Source organism: Solea solea, chromosome 1, assembly GCF_958295425.1.
Source record: "Solea solea chromosome 1, fSolSol10.1, whole genome shotgun sequence".
In the NCBI taxonomy this organism is placed as follows: domain Eukaryota; kingdom Metazoa; phylum Chordata; class Actinopteri; order Pleuronectiformes; family Soleidae; genus Solea; species Solea solea.
This window is the reverse complement of record NC_081134.1, coordinates 18,917,571-18,939,250: the sequence shown is the minus strand read 5'-3', so window position 1 is coordinate 18,939,250 and position 21,680 is coordinate 18,917,571. Positions and strand designations below refer to the sequence as shown.

General features: G+C 42.1%; 1 protein-coding gene across 6 annotated transcripts in view; it reads left to right on the top strand.

The window, feature by feature from the left end:
* The window catches only part of astn1 (astrotactin 1), a 384,487-nt gene that overhangs the window by 179,983 nt on the left and 182,824 nt on the right, over positions 1-21,680 (top strand). For all 6 annotated transcript variants that reach the window (XM_058632934.1, XM_058632930.1, XM_058632932.1 and 3 more), the window contains one exon: positions 6,980-7,174. In XM_058632934.1, the coding sequence (XP_058488917.1) occupies positions 6,980-7,174 (195 nt within the window). The remainder of the gene's footprint in view (positions 1-6,979; positions 7,175-21,680) is intronic.

Genomic DNA, 21,680 nt, shown 5'->3' with positions numbered 1-21,680 from the left:
ACAATTTCCTGGCCATGCGTCTTAGAAAGTATCTCCAGGGAAGTCCATCAGGGTTGAAATGTCTCCAAACTTCTACGTCATTGCATCCAAGCATATGGATAATAATAATAAATGTCTTTAACAAACCGTCTACTTCCATACACGGCGGTTGTACATTTCATCTGTTGTTGTGTCAGGAGATTATTATTATTATTACAACACTCATTACCCTTAAAGCAGCCTTCCAAGAGAGAACTTGGTGTAGAGCTCTAATCTCATCAAAGAGCAAACTTCCCCCTGCCACATTTTAAATCACAGATCAATATATGAAACACACATTTACAAACACTCCTTTTTTGAGTTGAGCTGCAAAAATACGTCAGCCTTTTTGCAGAAAGAGTTCAGACAGAGTGTGATCATTCCGTGTGAAAACAGAGAGATTATCTGCAGTTTGGTCCACACAGACTTCTGTTTCGCTGACTGTGTGAAGACTCTTGGCAGTGGGACTTTTTCCTGTTTGTTTAAAATTACATCTCCAAGGCTGACGGATACCAAAGAGTCTTAAATAAAAATAATTTTACTGAGGAGGTTTAATAGATGCTGATACGATGTCAACCTAAGCAGTTGTCATTGTAGTATTGCAGTAGTGTAGTAGTGTAGTAGTAGTAGTAGTAGTGTGTGTTTGACAACCACCGAAACGCATGAACTTGATCATCCCAGCTTAACTAAACAGTCGCAAGAGCGATTCATTTTGTATAAAACGAAGTCCAAATCTTTGACTAAAAAAACGTCCAGAACACGAAGAGGCAAAGAGCAAGAAACTGACAGTGGAGTCGGAGCACAGAGACCAAAATACACCAGGGAAGAAAGAAAAATCGAGCACAGATGAAACACAGTAGAAAAGAGCAGATTATACACAATGTGAAAACAGAACAAGCAGGAAAAAATCAAAAACTTAGTAAAACAAGTACTGTTATAGGCAGCTAACTCGACATGCAAATACAAAGTTTTTTAGGCATTAAATGGTGCTGATGGTAATACAGGGTTCTCACACCTTGGTTGACATCAAATTCAAGGACTTTTCAAGGACTTCCCATGACCAATTCCCGTCAAATTGAAGGACCAAATGTGCTGACACAGCTTAAGGTGGGAGGACAAGTTCGCCCACGCACGGCGTCCACTTATATTGATTTGCAGCACGCTGTTCGGTGTAAGAACTGTTTTCTTGAAGACCTCTCACTTTACTGTGTTTCACTAAAACTAACCCCATCACCTCTGCCTGAGAACTCAACTCCAAAACATCCTGAGAACTGCCTCACTTTCAAACTTATTTTCCTTTTACAAAGTTTCTTTTTCCAGTGGTTAGAGCAGAAATAGAGAACAGGCTGCAATCCAAGGTGTGCAATTAAGTCCTAAAGTCGAGTAGTGAAATCACGTCTGCTTTTTTTTTTTTTTACCATGTATTGTTTACTCATTTACATATTTTAAACAATTCACAACATATGCCAGGACAGGCTTCTATAAAACCAACTCACCAGTGTCAGTTTCACTCTGGTTTGGATGCAGCAAACAGATGATTAGTAATAAAATTTTGGAGAGTTGGTATAATGTGGGAAGAGATTCAGCAGACGTTGGTGTTCTTGGCTGTTACTGACACGTATGATATCTTTAGAGGAAAAGTTTTTTGGAAGAAGCGAGTGTTTGTGGGCGTCTCGCTGTATTTCTTAACATCAACCTCAGTGGAGGATAATTGACAGTGAGTCACTCGCTGTGCAGCGTGGGCAACAGACTTAAAGATGTTGTATGAGGCCGAGAGGACCGGGATCGCCGCGGTGTCAGAGCGCCGATGTTTGTAAAACGTTGTCCCTTTTTATTTATGACAATCGATGATGCTGGTTAGTTTAAAGAAAATATCTGTAAAGGTTTCATTAAAGTTTATTTTCTTTGTACCTGTATACTTGCTCCAAGATCCATGGTTCTCAAACTGTGGTACGTGTACCACCAGTGGTACGTGAGCGTGCTCTGGTGGTATAAATGCTGTTTATACTGTATATGCCAGGGTACTGTATGTGATCTTCATGGATGAGATGGAGTGCATATAAAATGAAACAAATAACAAAATGATACCAATAAATTAAGAAACAATAATTAAAGTCACATATGTCACTCCATTGTAATCTAATTATTTTGCTGTGAAAATGGAGGCCTCAATCACAACAACCATGAAAATCAGTGATTTTCACATCACAGCACACAGGAGTTGTTGCTCCATCGCTGCCTCCATCAATAAGTTCAAATGTCTTATTAGTGAATTCGGCCCTTGAAAAGCAGGCATTCCCAAGCGTCTCACAGATGACGACGCTTGCACACTTTTCAACACCATAATTACGCAGCTAACCGTTTATGCTCGCTGAAAAATTCCATCGGTTTCTGGAAAGCTGAGAAGTTGCACGTCAAAGCCGGCGTGTGGCTAATACGGTAATTTCACTCTCGCTGCGGCAAATCGGCGTCTTTGTCACCACAGAGGAAAGAGATGGAAAAACACATGTACATAGTTTCCATCTTTTGACCTGTTTTTTGGACATTGAGACAAAAACATACAAGTATTATTTAAAATGTGTTTTATACCGTTTACATTTCAAATTGAACAACTACAGTGGGTTTTTTTTGTCTGTGTTAATGCAGTTCTTAACATGCAGCAAATTGTAAATAACAGATACTGAACGTTATTCTGGAAAAATGGGCAAAAAGCATTTACTCACAGGACATTTTCTGGTCCTTCTGGCACCCACGGTGCACCTGCAGTACGATCACGACCCACTAGGGTCCACGGCCCACACTTTGGGAATCACTGGTCTGCACAATATAAAAAGGAGATTAAACTTGATACAAACTTTACAAACTTTAAAAGTGTTAGCTCGTGTTAGATATTCGGCCAAGTTTAGGAAATGAGCCGTGGTTTAACCTCGCAGGTGTTTTTTCGGCCGAGTTTTCCTCATTAGACCTCCGCTCATGGCGCTGTAGACATGTACTGATGACTTGACCTTGCTTGCCCTTATCACAGGGAACTAAGTGGTGATCTCACCCAAACATGTGTCTCACTATACTGTATATCTGACTGTATATATACACACGCAGGTGTAAATGGGGTTTTTGGGCCACCCAAATGAAATCTGAGCAGATGTGGAGCCAGCTTTTGTTTTCGAGAATATCTGCGTGTGTGTGCAGAACATCTTGGAAACAGTTCCTGACGAGAACATTTTTTTTTTTCACAATAACCTTTCTGTATAATTTAAATCAAGTAATATGGGGCGAGGAACTTCATTGTGTAGATAAAATATCTTCCTAAGCTGAGCATCATTGGCAGAGATACTTACTAAACAAACACAAAAACAATATTTATCCTGTAAAAAAAAGAGCCTCAAGAAATCTACATAAAAACACTGTTAACGAAAAGAGAATTCATTACACTGAATGAGTTATTAAGCTAAAAAACAAGAATTACCAAACTGTTGCTTAAACTGAGAGGAAAACAGAAATATGACCTGAAGAATAAAATTGTTTAACAAACAATTACTGCAAACAAACACCAAATATCACTGTGTTATAGTCACGGGAATTCAAATTATGGAACAATCTCAATAATGAACTAACTCTTTAACCCACTCTTTGAACTTCCCTCGCTCTCTCTCTGCTTTTGAATGTGTGAAATCTTTGAATCATTTCACACGGTGTGTTACGTATACACCGAGCTGTCAAAACCTCATTGATATGAAAGAAGTAGGTGTTGATGTGTTTTTCCTTTTCTGAGATGAAGGACTGATTCTTCTGTGGTGAAGTCGGGCAGATTTTGATCCGGCAGAACATTGTTGCACATGATTGGTGAGGAATAATGTGTGCTGATCTGCACATTAAAGAAGGTGATGCTGGACATTGATACAAAGCATTATCCTATTTATTACATGACTGCTTTGTTGTTAATTGTATTGCTTCTGGTGGCCCACAAGGCCCAGTCGGATCAAGGGCCCCCAGGTCCTCCAGCTTCCTCCAACAGTCAGATTAGGTAAATTGGACACTCTAAATTGAATGTAGGTGTGAGAGTGTATGGTTGTTTGTCTCTCTATGTGCCCCTGTGATGGACTGGCCAACTGTCCATGGTGTGATCCCCGCGATGGATGGATGCTGCTTCTTTTAAATTAAATAATTACATAAATTGGTCTGCGTCCATAGCAATCCTGTTTTCCTGTGGTCTGCTATGGTCCAAATTAAGTAAATGTTGTCATCCTGTCAACCCAAATTATACACCGTACAGAACAGTGTGCATGATTCAGGTTGGACAATACATTGTAAAATTCTTATGAGGGGAAAAAAAAAGGTTGGTGAGCATGAAACAAGTTTCCTGAAACTCTGTTCACCAGCTGTCTCTTATTTACCCTCCACCGCTACCACAGCTACCATACGCATGAAGGAAACATCATAAATCTGGCCTAGTTATTGCCCTAGATTTTTTATTTATTTATATTTTCTCACAAAAAAAACAAAAAACATTCACGTCCTTACGTATTTATTTATTTTTAAACATGCCGTGCTTGTTTTTGTTTGGAAAAGAGTGCAGACGCCATCTGGAGAGAATGAGCAGCGGACAACAGACTGTTCCGGGTTCCCTCCTTGTTTTTTTTTGACTCACCACCAACTTACTTAACTTAAAAAGCAATCCTTGCTTATTGACTTAAGTACTTAATCACTTTAACAGAACATGGTAAGATGGTTGTAATTTGAACTTCATATTTAACTTGATGTATTTCACTCTTTGGGGGATTCAATTTGGATTAAATACAATTAACAAGTAACCTAGTCTGCTCACTGTGAGCTTTGGATTTATTTTAGGGACTAGTTTTTATCCCAAACTACATGTTCTGCAGATCTGCAGGAAAGAATCGGGTAATAATAGCTCCAGTGGATCGTGTGGGTGGGGGTTGTGAGCGCTGCCTCATCCTCTTGGCGATGTCAGCAAACTTTAAAGCAGAGTAATTAGTAACTAAAATATAAATAACAAAACACAAATTCTACAAAAAAGAAGCTTTGTCTCAAACCTATCTATTCATTTCCAATCTCATCCATAAATTACAACCAGCGGCTGGATAACATTGCATAACAGTACCTGCATAACAACGTCTTTGAGTCAAAGTCCATGTATGAACAATTCACTGTATCTGTAAAGTATTCATTAGGAACTTTAAATGGCTATTATTTTTAATTAAAGGACCACTGTGTAAGATTTTGGTGAAATTATTTCCATTTGGCAGATGTTTTTTTTTTCTTTTTTGCTGTTCATGACCACAGAACACTGATTCTCTTATATTAACATGTGGAGTGGCTCTTTTTTATCAAGGCGTTTATGTTTTGAAGGAACAAACCAAACACATTTTGATTTTTTATGGTTGCTTTAAGGCAGGCATGTCCAAAGTCTGGCCAGTGGGCCAATCACGGCCCGCTGGCCCACAGCCTCAGTTTTATAATGTTCTTATTCATGGCCAGGGGTGGACTTTGGTCACCTGTGACGGACAGCTATATGCACTTGTCTCATATTATGTTATTTAACTCCAAATGTCGAAAGAAAGACAAGTTGCCCTTGGTTCACTCCTCCATTGCTTAGATTTGGTTATATTTCCATTTAAAGATGATAACTGTAACCAAAAAAAAGCACCATTGGCCCCCCAGAAATCTTCCCATTATAAATTCTGGCCCTTGTTTAAAAAAAAGTTTGGACACCCCTGCTTTAAGGTTATTATAGTTTCTGGAGGGGGAGGGGAGGGGTGAGGTGAGCGATATCACAAGATGTTCCTCAATCTTACACACTGTACCCTTTTTTTAATAAGTAGACTGTCAGGAACACAAGAGCCTGGAGTGGGTGATGTAAATAAATCCAAGGAAAGTCAACAACACGGTCTTACTTTTACATTTACTTCATTCATTATAAACCGAAAACATGCCGGATAATCATGAGAGAACGTTGGGGCCTAGCGAGTGTTTACATCTGTGCTACGACTCGGCCTTTGCTGTCATTTATTTAAGCACATTCAGGCAGGTGATGCAACGCACACTGCAGTCAGCGTTTGCACTAAAGTTTCACTCCGTCCCACCGGTCGATCGACGGTAAAGTGCCGAGATGTGATGCAATAAACCACCAGAGGCAGGAAAGAAGCTGTAAACATGTAAACCGCACAAGCCCTGCAAATGTTTTATAAAACGAGACGTGCGTTCGGATGCACGTCGTTCATTTCCGTGAGAAATACAATGCAAACGTAATCGTTTATAAGGGGGCAAAGTGAAATGGATTGCACTTATTCTAATTGGCTTTCAGTTAATATAAAAAAAAAGAAGATAATCAAACATGTGCTTAACCTGTAATAGGTAGTTTTTGTGCCACCACACAGTAATAATACTGTGTGTATACTCATTACTCCTTTAATCTGCCAAATTGCCAACCATTATTAGTTAAAATTTACCGAGCGAGAGCAGCTTCCTGTCGTGCCATTCGCTCCATAATTGACGGCTAAAAACAAATAAATTGATACAAGCTAATTACTGGACAATTAAAGCCGCTGTCAGTGAAAAACCATTAAAATAAATGTTAACCCTCCCGTAGAATTGAATCACACATTCAGAGAGTTTTGAGAGGTTTATTCAAATGTATCATACCTTTCGGGTTCTGGGTCGAAAATGACCACCATTGGGGATGAATGGGTGGGACTATCATGTGTTCATACAACACAATAACGCTCTCCCACACATTCACAACTCCTTTTTGTAATAAATGTTTGTTTTTAATGATGTGATTTAGGGAGGAGGGAGGGGAATGCTAACCGCAACAGCAAACAGGAAGTTAGCCAAAATCACTCACATCAGCTTCAGGAGGAGTGAGATGTCTGGTAAAACTTGGTGTGTGAAATAATTATACATGGAAATGCAACAAAATGTCTACTATGTTTTACTCCAGGTGCATCGAGGACTACAAGCGTGGACCAGACGGAAGATCGTGCCTGCCGCTGTCTGAGGTTTGCACCGAGGGAGTGGACTGCGCGGAAGTGGCAGACATCCCTGCGAACCAGACGGTGTTCGGAGACCTTTTCTACGGATACAATAACCACAGCAAAGAGAGCACGACTGGGCAAATCCTCAAGGCCACATTCAGGTGAGCAGTTTAAGTAGGGACGTTGCTAAGTTATAGTTTATCTGAGCGGGGTTTGGGCCTTTGTCTACAAAAGTAATATCCTAAGTAAAACAGCGTTAGTGGATATTGACCTGCATTCCAGCTATCAAGTATCTAAAGCTCAATGTGGATGACAGAAGAAAAAAATACATACATTATTTACATATAAATGTATATAATCTGCTGGTTTTAAAAGTGAAGCCCACCCCACACTAGACGATAATTGGCCAGATTTCAGTCTGGCCCTTCCGAAAGTCGTGGGTGCCTTCAGATATTAGGCTGATTTGAACAGATTATTTGGCCAAATGATCCTGTAGTGTGAGTGATTAACAGACGAGGTTTCAACGTCATTGGATGCATCAGAATCTTCCCAATTTCAATTCGTACGTTTAAAGGGAGTTGACCAGGAAACAAACTTTCGTTTAGAACCCTAACTTATACAAGCCAAGTTGATTCTGTCTTCTCAGCCGTGGTGTCTCCTCCCTGAAATAGTTTCATTAAATGCCAAGTGTGTGGTCCTGCATCTGGACTGGCTCGTCTAGTCTGTGTTTTCTCAGGATTAAGCCATTGAAAATCAATTACAAAGTTTATCAGATGTGGGGAAGGCACGAGAACAGGTCCACTACGGTGGTTGCTTAAAAGAACTCCATCTCACTTGAGTCAAGTTTTGAAAATGATGTTCCCATTCAGGAAAAAAGACAATAAACCAAAGCACATATTTTGCAAATCTTAAGGCTTCACTCTTAAGGGGGTTTGTTTTGCAAAGAGAAGACCATTTTTATACACAGTCTATGTGAGAAACACACAAATTGAACATATCGAACATGTTGCAACCAAACACTGTTGGGTTGATTGAGTGCAATGAGTTCAGTTTGACCCACTTTTTTTAAAAGGACAATCATCCCCCAAACATCTTGAAACTTTGCCTCTTCCTGCTATTTCGGGTTAGCGATTCAAACACTGCGGGCAAAATCCCATTACAGCAAGACTGTCTTCTTTCAACTGCAATGTCTGTGAAAATTCTCAATTATCCAGGTCATGGTTATACAAGACAAGCTGAATCAAGGGCAACTTGTCTTTGTGATACACCTTTAAAGATATTTCACCTGTGAGTTGGCATGCTCTGTGAGGGCTGAGTTTTTTATTTTGACCAGTGTCGTCCACATATCAAAGCTGGTGACCTGCTGTTTTTACCCTGAAGAAATTCAGCAACCTGCTTTCTACTTCTCGAAGGTTGGCCACAGTGAGAGTATAGTGGAGGGCCAATGACACGGCTGCAGTTGTAGTCTTGTCTCTCTTTCTTTTCTTCTCTTTTCTTTCTTTCCCTATTGTCATAACTGGAAGAGAACAACGATAAATCAGTGAATGAATGAATTAATAAGCATAGTGATAAACAAGCTATGTCCTTTTATAAACTTGTTAAAGTGCAGCCCCAAAATGACCTTTCAATGACCTTTAAACCGTTCACTATTAGATGGTGTCACATTGGTCTTTGGATTTATTTTTGGATTCAATCCCATTTTATTTATAAAGCACTTATAAAAACAACACGGTTTGCCAAAGTCCTCTACGGTGATATTAAAATACATAAAAGATAATAAAACATGTAAAGATGTAGAAGACATAAAAACAAGTAAGACGCCAATAAAATAAGCAACATTATTTTGACAAAGGTCAAAACACCCTGTTTTCACAGTCAGGTGTTTTTCTCTGTCCCTTTTCTCTGCTAAAAATCATGCATTAATCCTGGAAAAACTATTGGTGCAGTGCTTTTCTGCTCCTGACAATTATCTGATCAACAACAGCATCAGGGCGACTATACAGTCAGACTTTGAAGACTAAAAAAACAGACCTTTTGTTTAAGATACTGAACGCAAGTGTGTGAGGTAGGATTATCAGAGGACTATGGGGATGAATAATTTATCAGGGACTAACAATGTCAATAATTAAAAGCCTTATCTAGCACCAACTCTTATCATGGACAGTGGCAGTGATGTTGAGCCTACTCATGCTGTGTTTCCGTCATGGTGCATTTTGGTACGGGATGGTTTGGAATAGTAAAGTCCTGGGTCAGGCTTGCTTTTCGACTGAGAAACAGTACCTTTACGTGGTAGGCGGGGTGTAGGCTGTACATAGGCCTGTAGTGTAACGTTGTACCGTTACAACAACGAGCGATGACATAGAATACAACACAACAGACGACAATGGAGGACATTCAGTTTGTGACTGTTGCTTTGTATGAGAGTAGACTGCCGGCATTTGCCTCGAACTCCCTGGGATGTTTGCAATGATCACAAGGGAGTGACAGTGCATTTTTCTGCTGCCCAATCAGCTGACTGTCGTGGGTGGAGCCGGTCTAACAGTTCCGTACCATTTTACACTTACATTTAAGCATTTAGCAGACACTTTTATCCAAAGAGACTTCCAAAAGAGGAATAAGCTACAGAGAAGTAGTCTTAGAAAGACTTCTTTCTAAGAAAGAGTGGACTGACAGAGGGTGAGAGATGTTCTTGGAAGAGCTGGGTTTTCAAGAGCTTCTTGAAGATAGACACGGACGCGCCTGTTCAGGTAGCGCTTAGTAGGTCATTCCACCAGCGTGGAACGACAAATGAGAAGAGTCTGGATCGTTTTGTGTGGGGTGTTGGCATCGCCACACGACAATCCTTTGATGAATGGAGATTTTACTCTGGTACATCACGGGAAGGGTACCAAAGAATACAATGGTTGGGGCCGGTTATTTTGGTACTATTCCTAATGGAAACCAAATACTTCCACTTTGTGGAAGTAATTATTTTAATTGGTGATGTTTGGCCTTCATCACTGTCTCGCTGGCTGAATTACTCAATTTTTAAAGTCGTAAAAGGAGGCTGTAAGGGTTTGTTCAGTTGCGAGCTGAGGCTGGCGAGAGATTGGATCATAATGCACACACTTTATTAGGAATAAACTATATATCGAAAGACCAGCCTTGACAAGGTAACATGAAGCTTCTTGAGTTGCTACAAAAGAAGACGAGTGAAGTAACAGAATGTTAGAGAATGCATGAAGTACTTTTGGAAGCTGGAGGAGAATGGTCATGCTTGTCTGTTTGTTCAGTTATTTTTAAAAATAAGTCTCCATGTAAAGGTCGTGATTAGATTAAGTGCCATCTAATAGCGCTGTCTTCTGCAGATGGTAACAAACGGTGGACTCAGCACACCAGAGAGGTTGCCATTAGAATAGAATAGAGAATAGAATATACTTTATTAATCCCTTGCGGGAAATTCTTTCGTCACAGCGCTCCAGTGTACAAAGGTAACGAATGTTATAGCAGAAACAAATCTTATAGCAGCAATTTTTTTGAAAATTACAAAGTTAAAAACTATAAGAATAAGTAAGAATAAAATTAAAAAGTTACAAGAATACGAATAAAATAAGAATAAATTTACACAGTTAAAAATTTCCTGTGGCGCTCTGTGGTGCAGCGTGTTAGGATGAGTCTCTTGCTGAATGTGCTTCTGTGGCTGGTCAGCACATCATGGAGAGGATGAAGAGAGTTGTCCAGTATGGACCTAATCCTGGACAACATCCTTCTCTCTGACACTGCTGTCAGGGAGTCAATCTCCTCTCCAACAACATGTCTGGCTTTGCGCATGAGTTTGTTAAGTCTGTTGGCGTCCCGCACCTTCAGTCTGCTGCCCCAGCACGCCACAGCGTAGAGAATGGCACTGGCCACCACAGACTCGTAAAACATCCGCAGCATTGTCTGGCAGATGTTGAAGGACCTCAGCCGCCTCAGAAAATAGAGACGGCTTAGACCCTTCCTGTAGAGTGCGTCTGTGTTTTTAGTCCAGTCCAGTTTATTGTCCACGTACACCCCTAAGTACTTGTAATCCTCTACTATGTCCACGTTAACCCCACGGATGGAGATAGGGGTCACTGGAGCCCTGGTCCTCCTCAGGTCCACCACCAGTTCTTTAGTGTTTGTCGCGTTGAGCTGCAGATGGTTCTGCTCACACCACGTGACAAAGTTGTCCACCACACCCCTGTACTCAGTCTCCTCACCCTTACTGATAAGTCCAACTACTGCAGAGTCGTCAGAAAACTTCTAAAGATGGCAGGTCTCTGTGCAGTGGCTGAAGTCTGTGGTGTACAGGGTGAAGAGGAAGGGAGAGAGGACAGTCCCCTGCGGTGCCCCAGTGTTGCTGATCAGTCTGTTTGATGTACAGTGCTGCAGGCGCACATACTGTGGTCTGCCAGTCAGGTAATCCACAATCCAGGACACAAGGGGGGGCTCCACCCGCATAGCTGTCAGTTTCTCACTCAGTAGAGCTGGCCTGATGGTGTTGAATGCACTGGAGAAGTCAAAAAACATGACTCTTACAGTGCTCACCGGCTTGTCCAGGTGAGCGTAGACACGGTCTAGCAGGTAGATGATGGCATCCTCAACTCCTAGTCGGGGCTGGTAGGCGAACTGGAGGGGGTCTAGTAGTGGTCTCACCATGGGCCGGAGCTGATCCAGGATGAGTCTCTCCAGGGTCTTCATTATGTGTGACGTCAGTGCCACAGGTCTGTAGTCCTTGGATCCGCTGGGGCGTGGTATCTTGGGCACAGGAACGATGCATGACGTCTTCCACAGCACGGGGACCCTGTGAAGACTCAGACTCAGGCTGAAGATGTGTTGTAGCACTCCACATAGCTGGAGGGAACAGGCTTTCAGAACCCTGGGGCTCACACCATCAGGTCCTGCAGACTTGCCTGCATGGAGTCTCTTCAGCTGCCTCATGATTTGGTCAGCAGTGATGTGGAGTGAGGAGTAGGGGTGTTATCTTGGAGAGTGTCGTCACTTTGGGAGCCAGGGGAGGAGGAGGTGTGCGGGGGGCCATCACTGGAGGAAGAGGGGCTGTAGGAAGGGGGAGTAAGAGAGAGTGGAGTGGGCGCTAACTGCAGGCATGCAGGAGAGGAGCCCATGGGAGGATGAGCCGGGGTCACAGAGTCAAATCTGTTAAAAAACAGATTCATCTCGTCTGCACAGTCCATGCTGCCCCCACTCCTCTATTGCTGGTTGGTCGGAAGCCAGTGATGGTTCTCATTCCACTCCAGACCTCCCTCATGTTGTTCTGCTGGAGCTTCCACTCCAGCTTCCTCCTATACTTCTGTTTGGCCTCCTTGATCTTCACCTTCAGCTCCTTCTGGATTGTTCGCACCTCCTCCCTGTTGCCAGCTGTGAAAGCCCTCTTCTTCTCATTGAGGATGGTTTTGACTTCCTTTGTTACCCACGGCTTGTTATTTGGGTAACAAAGGACGGTCTCCGGTGGGACGATGGTGTCAACACAGAAGTTGATATAGTCCGTTACACACACTGTGAGCCCATCAATGTCCTCTCCATGCGGCTCACAGAGCGTCTGCCAGTCTGTCACTTCAAAGCATCCCCGCAGTGTTTCATAGGCCTCATCAGACCATCTCCTCACAATCTTTGTGGTTACAGGCTGGCTCTTCACCACAGGCACATAACAGGGTTTGAGGTGAATCAGGTTGTGATCTGACCTGCCAAGTGGGGGAAGAGGAGAGGAGCTGTATGCCTCCTTAGCATTAGCATACAGCAAGTCAATGGTTCTCTCCTCTCTGGTGGGACAGCTCACATACTGTGTGAATGTGGGGAGTGTAGTGTCCATGGTGATGTGATTGAAGTCACCCGAGATAGCAATGAATGCACTTGGGTGCTGAGTCTGTAGCTGGGCTATGGCAGAGTGAATAGAGTCATTTGCCGATGTCGGGTTTGCAGAGGGGGGGACATAAACAGCCACCATGATTACCTGTGAAAACTCCCTGGGCAGATAATATGGTCGAAGTCCAACAGCACAAAGTTCCATGTTCGGGTCACAGATGATCTCCTTGATGGTGATGTGAGCGGGGTTGCACCATCGGTTGTTTACCAGCACAGCGACGCCCCCACCTTTGCGCTTGCCGCTCTTGGCGCAGTCTCTGTCGGCCCGTACGGTGTGGAAGCCCGCGATGGAGACGTTGTCATCAGGATTATCCTGGTGCAGCCATGTCTCTGTAAAACACATTATGCTGCATTCCCGATACTCCTTCTGACTCCGGGCCGGCGCTGTCAGCTCGTCCATCTTGTTGCCCAGGGACCTCACGTTCCCCATGATGAGAGAGGGGAGACACGTCTTAAATCTCCGCTTTTCTAACCTCCGCTGTCTCAACCCGTCGTTTTTCTTCTGTTTCAATCCTCCTCTGCGTCCCCGATGCGTTTTTCTCCGTAGCTCCGCTGGAACCTCTGCCGGTCTGTCCGCTAGACCAGCCGGCCTCAGGTCAGTCAGCTGTTCTCTGGAGTAAACAATCCAATCGGCTTGGACTCGTTGTGCTGCGATGCCGGTTTGTAGCAGTATCACAGCGAGCAAAAAGGCAATCATATTGACAACCAGCATATTTAAATAGAGTGGTTTTAAATAAAATAAAATAGTTTAAAAGTAAAGAAGTTTAACAAGAGAAAAAACGAATAAAATAAGAAAGAATAGGAAAGTTACACGGAGCGACTGCAACAGGCTGCACGCGTGTTGACGCATGCGCACTAAACATTCTTTGTTCGCATAGTAAGGTTCCGCCTCACAGGGCAGAAATGCATGCCTATGCTGGTTTATTCGTTTGGCTGCTGTAGTAAGATGGTGATCCAAGATGCCGCCTTCCATAAAGCAAGCCCTTGCCTAAAGTACAAATTGTAATCAAGGCTTATCCTAAGTGACTGCGTATTAGATAAATCAAAATGCACACCTCCATAGGGTTTGTTTATGTCCAGATCCCCACAGCTGGATGACTACAAGTTATAAAAGGTGCTGCAGTCACTCAATCAGCCCATAGAGCCTGCAAATTCAATATGAAATCTATGGTTGTCCTCACAACACGGGTTAAATCCCTCAATAGAAAATGGAAACCAGTAGGAAGCGCTGGCTTCACTGGTTTTAAAAGAATATTGGTTTAAATAAATAAATTTGAAGGGTGTTTCATGATTTTATGCAATATTAGCTTCTTTTTCAATGTCAATTCCCTCCCAATAAAAAGTAATAGTGATCGTAAAAAAATATGCTACTCCCAGGGATTGTCCTTGATGAAAGTCTTCTAATCTCAGGCAAATACTAGTGCAGTCTCTTTGGAGACTGGCAAAATATTAAGTGCATGTTGTATCCCTTTCAGAATTTGGAAAGCGTTTGATTTGGAAAGCTCAGTCCTTTTTGAAAGTGGTTAATTATCGCTGTCCGTGTGCTGCATTCAGTGCTGAACTCGGGAAGCCAGAAGGTCAGCAAAGTCATATTCGGCCCAGGAATTTAATTTGGGCCGTGGATGGATTCCGCTGCCCGGAGGCAACGCACCCACATGGGGATCCACCGCTGGAGTTGTGAAGCAGGAAAGTTAACATCATCAAGAATGTAAATCTCCAATGCTCTGCCCTCATTTGGAAGTGCTTGTGAACAGAAAGCAGGGTCTGAGGCGGATTGAGTGCATCCTGCATAGATGAGTTGATGGAAGACGAAAGCAAGACTCCATTGGGAGGCGCAGTTAATGCTATGTCTAATTATAAGAGATGGCACCAAATGAATTAAAACTGACCAAGAGTCAATGTGATGAAATTAAGCCTAATTACAACAGATGAATATTGAATGTGAAATGAAGAAAAGTTACGGGAAGAGTGCATCACAACTGAACACGGACGATCGGGTAAGAGTTTGAAGAGAGTGCAAGGAAGTTACTTGGTGTTGCATGTGAAAGATGGCTTTAAGCAATACATGTCCCCCAAAGAAACTGCCCAATTTAATGTGTTACTGGTCAATCGTGAGCCATTAGTGACACATTTAAAATAACATAGTGGGATAGTATCAGTAGCAGAAGTAGTCAAGCAGGGTCCCTACAGGTCCTTGACATTCTTAAAAGTTTGTGAACTTTGAAGTTTTTGAAAATTGCTAGCAGATATTAAGGTAAACGTAGACTAGGCCGACGTGGAACACATTTGGAGTCTCTCTCTCCCCTGTTGATGTGAGATTCCACGCAAAACAACAAGCGAGTAACATTAAGCAAGAGAGAGCAAATGACAGGAGATGAACATTCCAAGATCTCTGTCTCGCCAAAGAAAACTACAAAGACCGACTTGGACCAAGATCCCAAAGACAATCACTTGTCCAGATGCAGAGCGTGCTGTAAATCAATAAACGTGGACGCCGGCTCTTACAAGTTACCCTCCCATCTTAAGCTGTGTCAGCACATCATGTCCTTGAATTTGATGGAATTCTGGAATTGAGAGGCTCCTTGAAAGGTCCTTGAATTTGATGTTAACCAAGGTGTGGGAACACGCAAGTTGCAACCAGTCATGCCGTCATCTATATAGGGTCTATATGAGTCATTGTCCACATCCAAGGAGACAGGACACTGGTGAGAAATTGTTTCAACTAAAATGGAATATGAGAGTGAGTGCTTGGAAGGCTGGAATGCCACAGACCGTCATAAGGCGCGGACACACAAATGCGGAAATGCAAAGTGGCTCTCCACTAATGCGGAACATGAAAGTATGACCTGGCCCTAAGAATCCAAACTTCTGTTTATTCATTTTGAGAATTGCAATTGGTCTGTACCAACTGTCCCTCACACTGATGTCTTCCTGTGTGCCATGCCTCCTTGTCTTATTTCCTCTAAATGGAATGTAAATGACAAAAATGGCGTTTTCTATTGAAGAAGATCCGAAGCAAGCAATTTAGATCATTAACACTTCCGTTTAAACAGGGTTGTTTTTTTTTGTTGTTGTTCTTGTTTTTTTGGGGTTTTTTTTAGCAATCAGTGAAGGCTCACTGCTTCTTTTATCATACTGCCTGGACTCAAACTCTGTCCATTGCTATGATCTGCAGTCTCAGGAGCTCACTGAACCCTCAAGCCCCAAGGACCATTAACGGATCCTTGCATGCATTAGCCAGAATGTTCATAAGCCTCTGCTCATAGTGTTTGATGTTGGCAATGTTTGTCACTGATTAAACTGGTTAAAGTGACTGTCAGCACTAGCTTAAAGTAAGATGTCTGCGAATTAGTTGTGTTCATTGCTCTTCAGTAATAAAGATATTTGGAGTTGGAGTCTGTCAGAGCTAATTAGAAATTTTCGATCCAACACATTTGAATCTATACCGATACCAGTGGTGCTACATTCTTGATGTATTTGCTTCGTGGATGATGATTCCCTCTGATTTTTTCCTGCAAGAGCCATTTTCTAAAGAATTGAGTCTTCTCTCTCTCTCTCTCTCTCTCTCTCTCTCTCTCTCTCTCTCTCTCTCTCTCTCTCTCTCTCTCTCTCTCTCTATCAAAAGGAAACAGCAGGAGAGAAGTAGAGATTTCCTCCCCCTCATCACAAATGTACAGTGTCAAACAGTGGACTCACTGATTCAAAAGTAATTCTTATGAGAAATCAGACAATCACACTAGACGGTAACACAGAGGAGCGAGGAGTGTGCACTTAACCCAGTCCCTGTTAAATTACCTCGAGCCAGAGAAACCGTTCAAACTTGGGGAAATCCACTTATTTCTCACAGCCACTTTAGGCTGCAGTTGACGTAGTCGCTGCGGGAACACAGATACGCAAGTGAAACGACGAAGCCGTTGCCCGTGTCCTCCCATCGCTGTGTCAGATGTTGTACCCTTGATAGAAAGCAAATGAAAAGGAACAAAGCCGGAGAAAGGGAAACCTCTGCGAGGTGTTCACTTACACTTCTTTTACATCTCCTACCCCACTGTGCTTGAGTGTCGTCACATTTTAATGTCGTTTGATCATGAGTGGTCTTCCCCCCCCCCCCAACTCCAAGAGCACTATTTTTTTTACTTTCTTTTGCACCGCCTTCATGCTCCGTTGCACAAAACCCCAACCTCCGCACAGAAATTGGAAAATTAAAAAAAAGAGTAAACAATCCCTTCAGGGAAACATTTCGACTGCCAATGTTCTATTTATCTGGGAAAAAAGGTCGACATACAGGAGGAGAAATGGACCTGTGGCCCCTGCAAAGCGTCTCTATTTCCACTGCTGGATGCAACAGCGGGAAGCAGAGAATAAACAGAAAGCAGAGAGTGGTGTGAGCAGATGCACAGTGTGGCGTAACATGTGCACACTCACAGGGAAATAGCATGCTAAGATATGCATGCTCTCTCACACAGTTTTACCCACACACACATTGCCACAGTGGGCAACTATACTGGGCATCCAATCCTCTTTTATTTCATCTCCAAAGAGCCTCATCACACTCACAGAGCTGGTTTGATTCTCTCCACCCGGCACGCCTCTCCCTCATGGTTTGTCTTTCAAGCTCACCAGGCCTGAGAAGCTTCTCATGTTTTCTTTCTTTCATAAAGAAAAAAGAAAATGAAATGCACCCCTCCGTCCCTGCATGGAAATCACCCTCCTCTCTTCCGTCCCCTGGCTTCACAGGTGGCACAGACTCGCTATTGTCATTTCATAAACGAGTGAACTTTATTTATCGGATTTCCCGCTAACATCCAGTCGTGTTGTCAGTGGCAGCAGGCCGCCAGGACGTAATGACATTTTGGTCACAAAGCGACAAGAGATATGTGTCTGTGCCCAGGGAGAAGGTCACGGTGACATCTCGGGAGCATCGGGCTTGATATGGTCCGGGTTAATATCACAGAGCGCCCTGGACGCGGTCTCTATCAGGCTCTCTCGGCAGGAGCTGGTGGACTCCAGTAATGAGATGTTAAATATCTAACCTCTGCTCATTACTCGTAACACTGTCCTTCCTCCCCTCTCTATTCCCCTCTCACATGAGCTCGGAGTGGGTTTTAATGAATATTTTACTGCCCTTTGTTCTCATCCCAGTGGCTGCTGTGGATCAATAATTAAGGCCACTCCTCCCACCTGACAGCCGCCCCACCCTGTTTTTTTTTTCCCCCACCGTCTTCATATTTTTGGCTCACCTCTGTCTACTGTAACCACCCACCTTCAATATCCCCCTCCCTCAAGGGGCTGCCCCTTCATTGACTCCTTTAATTAAAGTGACGGAGTGTACGGGGCGAGAAAAAGGTGGATGAGTTCCCCCATTGATTCTCACTCAAAGCTGTGAGTTTATTCAGTCACAGCGTCTGGGGAGAAAGTGTCAAGAAAGCTGAACAAAAAAAGTCAAAGGGTCTCGGTCGTAAATCAAATACCTTATTCTTTTTGTGTGTTTTTTATTAATTCATCGCTGCTCCTACTTGAGGAAAAACAAAGTTTTTAGTTTAGTAAGTTTTTGGCAGTTCCTGAGAATTCATTTTCAGGCAAATTATGACAACCTTAGCGCGCCAGCTGGATGTTCAATTTTACATGTCGGCGCGGAACAAAATGAACAATTAAGATTGTCAGACATGAATGCAGCAATGAAAACTCTTCATTTGTATTCTAGTTAGTATGCATCTAAAAAAAAAAAAGGGGGGGGGGGTCAACAGGGATTCACTCATTGCATTCTCATTTGGTGGGCTTTGTTAAACTGACAGCTGAAGACATGGAAAATTGCTTTCAACAAAAAATGACAGATGTGTGACTCCAGTGTCAATACAACCCACATGGGTTTTTCATTGGTTTTTGACAAAAAAAAATAAAAAAACTGAGCCACATTAGAAGTGTGGGCCTCTCAATTGTGTTGCTTCTCCTTAAATTCATGTTTTAAGAGTAGAGCAGCCACACTGCCCCCCCACATAAGACACACTGCTGTTCTGGAGATTAGAGGTCTTCACTATTTCAGCTACTGTATGTTTTTTTGAATATATAGGGGATATATAACTGAAAAGAACAGGTAATCTAAATTTTATGGTTTCTGTAGATATATTATTTAACCCTTTAACACCGAGCATATCTCAGACGACGCGTTCGCACAAGCACACTCTGCATTGCTGTAATTACGGGTTTCTGAAAGCGGAGAAGTTGCAGGTCAAAGTCAACATGTGGTTAATATACGGTCATTTCACTCGCATTGTTGCAGGAACCTTGCAGATCAGTGTCTTTTTTTGCCAGAAATGGAAAAAATTGGAAACACGCCTATAGTTTCTATAGTTTGTTGGCCTGTTTTAGGACATTGAGACAAAAAAATCGAAAATGTTTATTTTGAATATATGTTCTACTGTTCAAATTTAATATGCAAGCTCTTGTTTTGTTTTGTTTTGTTTGTAAAGTTATTCTGGAAAAAAAGATTTTTGAGTCTGAAGTGTTAAAGGGTTAAATAGATGATGTCGGATGTGATTACTGGCAGAAAAAAAATCCCAGCATACAGGAAGTGATCATCTGAAAGTTAGTGTAGTGGTTGGCACTCTTGCCTTTGCAGAAAGAAGACACAGGTTTGTGACCTGTTCAGAACAAGGGTCTTTCTGCGTGGAGTTTGCATGTTCTCCCCATGAGTGTTCTCTGGTTTCCTCACACAGTCCAAAAACATGCAGATTTGCAGATTGGGCAAATTGGAAACTATAAATTGACTGTACGTGTGAGAGTGGATGGTCGTTTGTGTCCAAGTGATGGACTGACGACCTGTCCAGGGTGAACCCGCCTTATGTGGAAGATAAAGTGATAGAAGATGGATTAAATTAAAAAATATATATATATATATAATATATGTATATATGTATATTTATATTTTATATATATATATATATATATATATATATATATATATATATATATACGTATGTATGTGTATATATATATGTATATGTAGACAGTCAGTTGAAAAGGCAAAGTAATGGGAGGAAAAGCAAGAAATATATGTGTATTTTTAGGGACAAAGACACATCTGAGATGGTCAAACAAAATAACCCTTGCTGAATCTATCTTTCTTTTTTATTGGAGTTTACAGATCAAGATCCTGAATAAGACAATATATAACGAGCCGTCATAAGGATAGATAAAAAAGACTGTTTTTTTTTTTTTTTTTAATTGTCTCAATCACTAGTTTCAGCTTTTCTTCCCAAAAACTAGTTGTCAATTTTGTAAATTTTGCTCCCATTTGGAGGAAAATTATGAAATATGTTGTTCAACTCTGATACTTTCCATTAGCACATGCCATGTGAACAAGATTGCCCATGTCCAAGAGCATTTATAAATCATCCTGAATAAAAAAAAAATTATTAGATGACACCAAAAATGTATTCTCGTCAGCTTTGGGCCCCAAGACACCTGAATGACCCGGCCCCTGATTTATTGAAGTCATTGTGTCGCGGACCCTTGTTAACTCGAACTGCCACACAGACGAAGAACGATGGAGTGGACGAAATGAGTTCAACCGAGAGTCCGAGGCAACGGTAGATGAATGAGGACGTCGGCTTCTCCTGCCGAAAATGAGTCGCAATGCAGCAGAGCAATCACCGTAATGAAAAATCCTGTGCCTAATGTGAGACTTTGTCTCCCCGTGACACTGCACAGTCCGACATAATTGGTTCTCTGTATTGATCTCGCCCAGAAAGTATTTCTTTGCAGTCTTCCACATATGATGCACACTTATCCATTTCTGATCTTCTCTGTCCTCACAGCCTTCACTCTGGCTTCATTTCCTTTCACCTTTGTCCATCATCACCACCTTTAATAAAACCACATTTGACACAAACAGCTATAACATACAACTAGGAGTGTTTTTGTCGATAAGTTTACACTATTCATGGGCTTATCTATAAATATACAACTTAAAAATCAATATTGGAATACTAACCTATGGTGTTAATGCAGTTTTGGTTACACTTTTTTCAAGGCTGATTTTCTCCCTCGCAGTTGTTTTTCCACAGATATAACCATACTCTAAATCAGCTGTTAACCTCTGTCAATGATGAGATGTGAGGCTCTGTATTTATAGCATTGGTTGCTAATTGCACCTGTAAAACAGTTATTGTTATGACATCCTGCACGTCGCTTCACAAAGAGTCTAAAGTTGCAGTGTTCATAACGACTGTGCCCCCAAACTTCAACTGTCAAATAGAATAAAGGTTTATATTAATGCCATGTCTCATTTCAACATAGGTAAGAAGTGTGAAAAAAGAAAGTGATGATAATAAGTTACGTTTCCACTTCACTGCCAACTGGGAAGCTGCAAATCTGGATGCAAACTTCGGTGTCATGCTTGACAACTGTAGCTGATATAAAAGTGATCACTGTACAAGCAGACTCATCTGGCTGTAGGTTTATCATCACTCCGTCCTCTGCGCTCACTTTTGTTCCCTTTTTCACTATGGTCCCAGCTCGGAGCGGCACGGTTTAAGTTGGTTTTTCACTACAAAAATAGTACCTATTCAACGTGGGCGGAGTCATCACATCACGGCTGCATAAAGCTGCTGTGACTTCGTTCTACACTCGTGATCGCGATCAGCTGTGCTGTCGCTAAATACACCAGACTCCTCTGTTAAATAGTGAGATTTTAAACATTTCCCTGGTAAATGTTGGAGATTAACCCACGTTTTTAAGGATTAAGTCTTTTTAACTGGTCTACAGTTCGGTATTGTTCGGCTTGAT